Source organism: Dermacentor albipictus, chromosome 5 (assembly GCF_038994185.2).
Source record: "Dermacentor albipictus isolate Rhodes 1998 colony chromosome 5, USDA_Dalb.pri_finalv2, whole genome shotgun sequence".
NCBI classification, from domain to species: domain Eukaryota; kingdom Metazoa; phylum Arthropoda; class Arachnida; order Ixodida; family Ixodidae; genus Dermacentor; species Dermacentor albipictus.
Window position 1 is genome coordinate 137,532,006 of NC_091825.1, and position 8,438 is coordinate 137,540,443.

The 8,438-nt window shown below is 47.5% G+C and overlaps 1 protein-coding gene across 1 annotated transcript in view; it reads right to left on the minus strand.

Annotated features, from left to right (window-relative positions):
• The window catches only part of LOC135909303 (sodium- and chloride-dependent GABA transporter 1-like), a 42,321-nt gene extending 37,457 nt beyond the window's left edge, over positions 1 to 4,864 (minus strand). Inside the window, exons 1-2 of the mRNA XM_065441242.1 lie at positions 4,798 to 4,864; positions 3,561 to 3,629 (exon numbers count right to left, since the gene is read on the minus strand). Of these exons, the coding sequence (XP_065297314.1) occupies positions 3,561 to 3,629; positions 4,798 to 4,864 (136 nt within the window). The remainder of the gene's footprint in view (positions 1 to 3,560; positions 3,630 to 4,797) is intronic.
• Between the last annotated feature and the right edge of the window lie 3,574 nt (positions 4,865 to 8,438).

Here is an 8,438-nt window from a genome sequence, read left to right on the forward strand (position 1 = left end):
GCCGATCATGACGATGATTTAATAGCATCCCCTTTGAAATGGGGCAGTGACAAATAGTCACCTATAGTCTGCTTGAAATGATCAGGCACCCGCCTTATTGCCTATCTCGACTGCAGTCGAGAAAAGCAAGAGACGTTTAGAGTATACTGGTGAAAAAAAAAAGCAGGGATGACATTGATATGACCGTATTTGTTACAGGCATAAGCAGCGGTACAAAGTAAATAGAGAAGTCTTGAGGAGCAGAAAAAAGATTAAGGAGATGTATAGAAAATGCTAGAATGAAAGCATGTATAGCATACCTAATTTTTTTTAATTATGGGTTTTTACGTGCCAAAACCCCTTTCTGATTATGACGCACGCCGTAGAGGAGGACTCCGGAAATTTCGACCACCTGGGGTTTGTTAACGTGCATCTAAATCTAAGTTCCATGGGTGTTTTCGCATTTCGCCCCCATCAAAATGCGGCCGCCGTGGCCGGGATTCGATCCAGTGACCTCGGGCTTAGCAGCGCAACACCAAAGCCTCTGAGCAACCACGGCGGGTACCTGATCATTTCAAGCAGACGATAGGTGACTACTTGTCACTGCCCCATTTCAACGGGGATGCTATTAAATCATCGTCATGGTCGGCGTATGAGCTTATATGGGCGAACCCATTTATTTTTTTTTATTATGGGGTTTTTACGTGCCAAAACCACTTTCTGATTATGACACACGCCGTAGTGGAGGACTCAGAAAATTTCGACCACCTGGGGTTCAAGCTGACCGGTTGATGCTTCCGTATAATTTAAATCCAAGCGCTTCTGAAAGGTGCGCGTTATCTACGAGGGGTATCCGGATGTTTGCTGCAGCATATGCATGCCTCATCTTGTTACGAGTATTTGCTCCAATGTGTTTTTGTCCTTAGGCAACCAGCTAGAGCACCAAAGAGCAAGGCACTGCCCTTTATGTTATCATACAGATTCTCCCTTCTAATTTATTTATTTCCATTATTGTAAATCAACAAGTTCTTCTTTGTTTCCATTCTTTGCATCCAATTCACTGTCTCTCTAACTATCTTTTGGTGACTCCTGGTTGCTTATTTATACTCTTAATTACCCAGTACTTTGGTTGCCAACTTTCTTGACCTCTTCCTCCATTCTGTGTCCGTCTCATGTCCGTCGCAGTGAAGGCCCGGTCAATCAGTAACAAGAGCTGACATCATATGTTCTAGAGAAGAGTGAAGGGCTCTCCCATTGTAAGCTACTAATACTTCCGTGAAGCTTCAATTCAGTCGGCAACGTGAGGAGTGCGATCAGAGGTGGACAATGGAGGAGTCCTTCTGGTTCTCTTTTCTGCTTAGTTGACGTGACCCATAACGCTCGACTCCCTGCACGGAGTTGGTTTAGGCGGAGCATAGACACTTGAGTACCAACGCAGCCTCGGTAAATTTTGTGAATAACAAATTAGACCGGTGGCTCAGCCTCGGCTGGGTTCTTAGCTTCGGATGTTATTAACAAAGCTTGATAAAATTAGCCTCCCTTTGCAGCAGTGATCAGCGATGCACGAATTTGTCGCCAAGCCGAAAATTTCTTGACACCCCTATAGATGATATTTTTTCTTTTTTTTGTCAGTCTATGAGGAAGTTTCACATCTACTGTTCTCCCTTTCGGGTTCATTGACAAGCCATCAGGGACATAGTCATGATCAGAGTAGCAAGCTTCTGGGCCTCGCAAGAAGCTTCTACTAAGCATTTACTTATTTATTCGCTGAAATTCAGCGCTAGTGCTGCCCTTATGTGTCCTTCCTTGTCCAACCCTTTTGTGCAACGCTGTTCGTGCGAATCCACATCGCCATTACCCTTCACCGATTTCGAAACACATATCGGATGAATACTGGACAGAACTGGTCATTAAGCACTGAACAACACCCATATTTAAAATGCAAAACCACAGCCTTCTTTATTTTCACAGCGCCTGCCCAGTCGCTTCTAAATTCAGAAGCCAGCGATCCAATGTGGCGGCGCCACGTTTGTAAACCTTGTAAAACTGTCTTTGTTTTATAATGGTGAACTTACGTTTATTCGCTTTGATGCTGCTCGCTTTACTATTTACTCTTAATTCTTTCTTTTTTTCTTTTCATATCCACAAGTGAAACGGAATAACCATACATCGCTGTAAGGCGACTTTCCTTTTTTTTTATTTACGTGAAACGTTTTTCAGTTCGGTCAACATACTAGGTCGCTTGCTAATACCACGTTTCAAACACAAGTAATACTATTATCGCTTTTATCTTTGTAACCGTACTACTCAAGAGCCTTATTTTAATATCGTTGTATAGAGGAAGGAAGGCGTTACTAGTTCATGCATGGGTCGCGTACACAGGTGCATGGTACTGTTGTCGCGCCAAGCATGACGCAATCGGAGTTACATTTAGCGTTTTGCTCGGCGTTGAAACGGCGTAGCCCGGCAGTACATTCGTTGATCCGAGCAGGAGTGATCACGTTTGAGGTTGTTCCCTCTGCCACAGTGAGTATAATCCATCAAACTCAAATCGGTGCTCATAGGGAGTTATAAGGCTTACAAGTGTGCAATTTGTTGCAGAAATTTGACGATTTTATCGTCTATGGCAATCCCTCGTTCGACATGTAGGGTCGAGATATGGCGTGAAGAGACCCAGGCATCAAGGCAGAAGCCTGGTATGCCGATTCCCGCCCGCCATTTTTGACCATGGCGGGCCCACTAGGAATAGTGAGCGGGCACGATCACAAGAGTACACCATAAGCTAGCTGTATCACAAGTAGAGCATGTAAGCTTTACAATGAGTGAACACATGTCACTTGTGCATTTGGTTACGTTATTTGATCTCTGTACCCCGGTGCCCATTCACCATCAGCGCCACCCACAAGTCGTTTCACTTACCCCAATATGGCTGCGTACCCGATACAGCCTGCTCGGCAATTTTCTCTTTTTTAATTGCTTACAATAGATATTTCAAACTCGTTACCCGCAAGACATACTCTAAACACGGGGTAATTTGAGGATATATGTTTAGTACAGACATCAATCCCGAAAGTTATTGTATCACCTTGAAAAGTTGCAATCTACAGACGCGTGGGCACGTCAGGAGAGATAAAAAAGTAAAATGAAAACAAAGCTTACCTTGGTGAGAATCCAGCTTCGCTCGGTTAATAGCGAGTTTGCTACAGCTACAGCATTCACGGTACTGGTAGAGCTTTGGTCAAACATACATAACACATTATACTTACTTAACACTTGTTTTCAATACCGTTAAGCGTAATTTGCTCTAAGGCCTCGCCAGACGTTTTACAGCCAAACTCTCGTGGAGCTCGAAAGCTCTCGCCCAAAATCGTCGGTGAACTGTGACGACGTCGGATCGCAGTTCAGTTCCCGGAGTCACCTCTAGTCGCTAAGCCCACCAATCAAGGTTAGCGATTAAATTAGAGGATATCGTATTCCTGTAACGAGCATCTCGGTGTTAGACATATGATACTTCCGGATACGTGACAGACGGTGGCATTTCTTTTATCTTCTCATTTATTAGGAATAAATAACTGCGTTACCTGTATCCTCCTTTGCTGGGTCTCGGCTGTCCCCGATGAAGGTGCGTGGGCAGGCGTAAGTAAATCCAGCTGCGACAGCGCAAATGGCAAAAATCGTTTGAAAACCGAGTCGTTCCGGCTGAAGAACGGATGGTGCTTGTGAAATCACCCCACAGAACAGCGCTGTCTCACTGAGAAACTTGTCTGCAGGGGGTCTTTTGTGTACACTTCAAGAAAGGACAGCAAATTCGCATTTCCCAAGGCAGTGCAAGGCTGTGCCTTTTATCTTCTCGTTCATTAGCAGTACGTCGTTTACGTCAATGCGTTGTGCCATTCGTACTCAGCGTGATGGATCTGTCACGGGAGCGACTGGGTGCCTGTGTTGCCGAAATTTGAGCCCCAGCTTCGGCCGTCTGAACAGTCTCTCGACTGCTCGGTCGTAGAACTTCACTCTGCAATCGAAATCGAATAGTGTCCGGAATATATACTTCAAGTTGAAGGTCTACAATATTCGCCAGCATGGAAGCAATGCAAAATGAGTATACGTTTGTCGACAAAACAGTGTGTTTGGCCTCGTTTGACATCGTTCATATTTCGATAGCGCAAGCAAAAAAAGAAAGTGGGGAGTGTTATGGGAGGTCGTTCTAGGAAGGAGAATAGGGCTGATTCTTGCTTTTATTTTTATTTCTTGGCACACCTCTTCGTCTTTCGCTTTCTTTATCAAGTCGACGCGTTTTTCTTAGCCTCGTTAAAAAGCAAGCCAATGAATTCATTTGCTTGTCCCGCTTCACGTGGAGCGCTCATTGCGGAAAAGAATAAAACAAAGATGAAGAAAGGGGAGAGAGAAAGAGGCGACGACTTTCACCTTTCACAGAAGCAACATCTTAAGTGAGCTGTGCATTGCAAAACATGCGCCTTCAAGCGCGGCACTTTGACACGGAGGGTGTGACGTATGCACGTTGATGATAGATTCGCGGTTCATCTTGCGTAAGCGCGGAGCTCCAGTATGCGTGCCAAATTAGAGAAAGCGAGAACGCGGCTTGCATATATTTGAAAGGCCCAGGACGACACCGTTAGTCGCGTAAGCTTGCGGCAGATCCACAGGCTGTGCTTTCGCAGTCTTTCTGCTAGAAACGCGTGGTTTCGTGGGGAACCACGACGAAGCGATTCCAAAGACTGCATGGCGCCGCGGCTGTATGCTGAATGGCTGTGGCGTGTCACCAATCGATGTACGCCGTGTCCCGCTGCCAGCACTCACCTTTCACGAGGCGTGGAACACTTGGACGAAGCCCGAAGTCTTGCTTGAGCGTGAGTGAACTTTGCATATTTTCTAATCTTGTCAGCTCTCCATATTGAGCTATCAGAACATTAGGCGCAACCTTTGTAGACTCTTCCAGGTCATTTTGAGTGGGACGTCGGTAGAACACTGGTTCGTCGAAAGCCCCGAAGACGGAGGGGGGGGGGGGGGGGTGGAGAGGATGCTGGCTACTCTCTCTGCATAATGAGAGATCCGGCGGGTTTTATTTTTGTTAGTCACAACTGTGTGAACAGTCACTGAAGCTAGAGAGACCACAGGGGAAGTTATTTGTTTTTTTTAACTTAAACGTAGAAATAATAAGGCAACGGGACGTGAATGCGAAAGAAAATATATCTCGTCGCAGGTGGAGACTGAACCCACGTCTTTCGCTTTAACGGGTGAGACTCTTTACCCATTAACCTAACGTGGCGGTCATCCTCCCCACCACTTTCTTGGGTAGTTGTGCACGTGTGTGCAATGTCTAACCCTGTGATTTTTAGCGAGCGCTGCTCGTGGCCATCGCTGCGGACGTGGAACACCCTTTTAACCGCAGAAGTCACGTATAGCACGCGAGCTGAAGAGCCAGACAACTAGCCAACAAACCCTCGTACGCTACCTCATGGCGTCAAGAATGCCAAAGTCGAACCCCTCTCTATGTATAGAGTACGAAGAACAAGGATACGCGAGGAGGAGGAGGAGGAATAAACTTTTATTGTAGAACCAGCACTTTATGATGGCCGGGCCTAAGCCTCCCACGAAGGGACGTCGAGGGCTTGCCTCGCCGCCGCCTCGCGGGCGTGCTGGGTCGCCCAGGTTTGGTCGTCGAGGGCGGAGCTCCGCAGAGCCTCATGCAACCTCGACGAGAGAGTCGTGGTGTTAGTCTGGGTGTACTGTGCTGGGCACTCCCATAGCATATGCGGAAGCGTAGCCGGGTGAATTCCACAGCACCGGCAGTTGGGGGTAGTGTAGACGTCCGGAAATATAAGGTGGAGGCGGGCGGGTGAAGGGTACGTGTTTTTTTTGTAGTAGACGCAGGGTGGTAGCCTGCGCCCGGCTGAACTTTGGGTGAGCCGGGGGGAAGATTCGGCGACTAAGGTAAAAGGCCTTAACCAGATCGTTATAAGCTGTCAGACTGTCCCTGGTGTCCAACTCATCTCCAGTGACTCCGGCGCGGTTGACTAGGCCTCGCGCAATGGAGTGGGTGACCTCGTTGAGATTGGGGAGGTGTGGGTGGACAGGGCCCGCATGGGCCGGGATCCATGTTAGGGAGATTATGCTGTCTTTAGAGTGTGGTGCCTGGCAGAGGATAAAGGCTTTCTTTTTATGCGAAGCATATTACGAGAGCTCAACCCAGCTCCTCAGGCGCGGCGGTGTCGCCTTCAATGACCTTTGACCCCACGCCATACCACGTGACACCGTGACGTCACGACAGAGGAGAAACGGGGCTCCAACTCGCGCCGTCGCTCGCGGCGGTATATAAGCAGCTGCGCTTGTTTCTAGGTGGCTTTGGCTCAACTCTTGCAAGATGGGCTGGGTGGGAATCGAACCAGGGTCTCCGGAGTGTGAGACGGAGACGCTACCACTGAGCCACGAGTACGATGCTTCAAAGCGGTACAAAAGCGCCTCTAGTGAATGCGGTGTTGCCTTAGAAACGAGCTGTTTCTAAGGCTCAGGCGTGCGTCGCTTGCTCAGGCGCACATTTCGTTGCCGCGCCGAACGCTGCGTTGCTCGACGCTCACCGCGTCCAATGGGGGCGCGTAGTCGCTGCGCCGTAGCCCATTGTCTTACACCCCTTGGCGGGTCGACGGGAACGCTCTCGCGTTCCACTCTTGAAGGCGAAGCAGAGTAACGCATGAGTTGTTTCTTCGTCTAGCCGAACCAAATATAGCCAAGCAACAGCAGTTCACCAGGCTAAACAGTGGTTCAACAACTAAAATAAAGGCTAGTATGCTTCGCATCCTGGGCTTAACCTTAGCTAAGCCACAGCCATTTTTTTTTTTTCTTAGTCACAAGTATACGGGAAAAAAAAACCACAGAGGAAAACAAACATTGATGCCGTAGAAAGTACAACACACTCCAGCGCTTGTCGAATGGGTGCCGCAGGGCTACAGTTCACCGGCTGAGGAGGTACCGAGCCCCTCCTAGAAAGATAAGGGGTGGTGGTGCCCCCCTTCTTCTCCCCCTCCCCCTCCTGCCCCTTTCACTTAGCGCAATGCTCGCAAGGAATGCGAGAAACCACGTCCTCTTGTTTCGTCCGTCCGTATTTTGTAGTTCAGCCGAACGAGGTACATGCGCACAGGTCCGCAAGGTAGAGATAGATTAACGAAAGAAAAAAAGTACATGGGGGTACGTCTATTGAAAGAAGCATGTAGCAGTACAAACGTACTCACTCGGGTTCGTGAGAAAGAAATTTCGCATGGATGGATGCACAACTTTAATAAGGTCCTGAGGTACGCGACTCAGCGCGCTGCGGGCCGCTCCCACGTTGGGACAGTCAGGCCTTGCCCGACCGCCGCATCGTGGGCCCTTTGGACAGCCCATAGTTGCGCCCCGGCATCAGGGCTCTGGATAGCGGAGAGCCACTTGTCTTCATTGATTTCTTCTGAGCCTCGTAACGAGGGGCAACGCCAGAGCATATGATCTAGGCTAGCGGAGTCATTGCAATGCCTGCAAGAACTAGTGGCATAGGTGTCGGGATAAATTTTGTGGAATAAAGCCGGGCTGGGATATGAGCCTGTTTGCAGTAATCTGAGGGTCAATGCCTGCGCTCTAGTTAACTTCTTGTGTGGAAGGGGAAACTCTCTCCTGCCGAGATAAAAGTGCTGCGCAATTTCGTTATATGTGGTCGGTTGATCTCTATTCTCCACCGCTGCGGGCCGGCGTTGGAGTTCTCCATGGTCGCGGAAAGTGAGACGTCGCGCCTTGGAGTGGGCCAGCTCGTTGAGGTTTGTGGGGCCTCCCGTGATGGATCCCATGGCTGAAAAGTTTTTACTGTTTCGGCGATCCAGCTGATTTTAAGTTGGCATCTACATTCTTTCAGCTGCATGCCAATGTTGCCTCTCATACTTTCAATTGAGAGAAGAAAAAGAGAATTTCAAGATGAATGGGTACACTTCTGTTACCCTCACATTTATTTATTTATTCTTATTTATTTACAATACTGCCAGTCTCATATCGAGACCATAGCAGGTGGGCATATGATTATACATACAATGCATGTTTTATATACCGAACGGTAAGAACATCAAAACATGTAAAGGGAAATACACCAACAGGTTCGATGCACAATTTTAGAAGAATAATATTATGAATAACAAGAGCAACTCACATAAATAGTACACTTCAGGTTACATGTACATAAAGATTATTACGATGTTATAAAAAATACAGAGAAAGAAACAAAGGAGGTAAATGTTTAGCTATAGTTCAGAAAATAGGAGTTCCGACGATTATATGTGCAAAAGAATGATTTTTTTCCTAACTACTTATTTCATTTTCCAATAACTTAACAAAATCAGACTGCGATACTGTGTTGGTTATAGATGCATCTAGGTTATTCCACTCGCGAACAACACGTGGGAAAAGGAAGACTGAAAAGTATC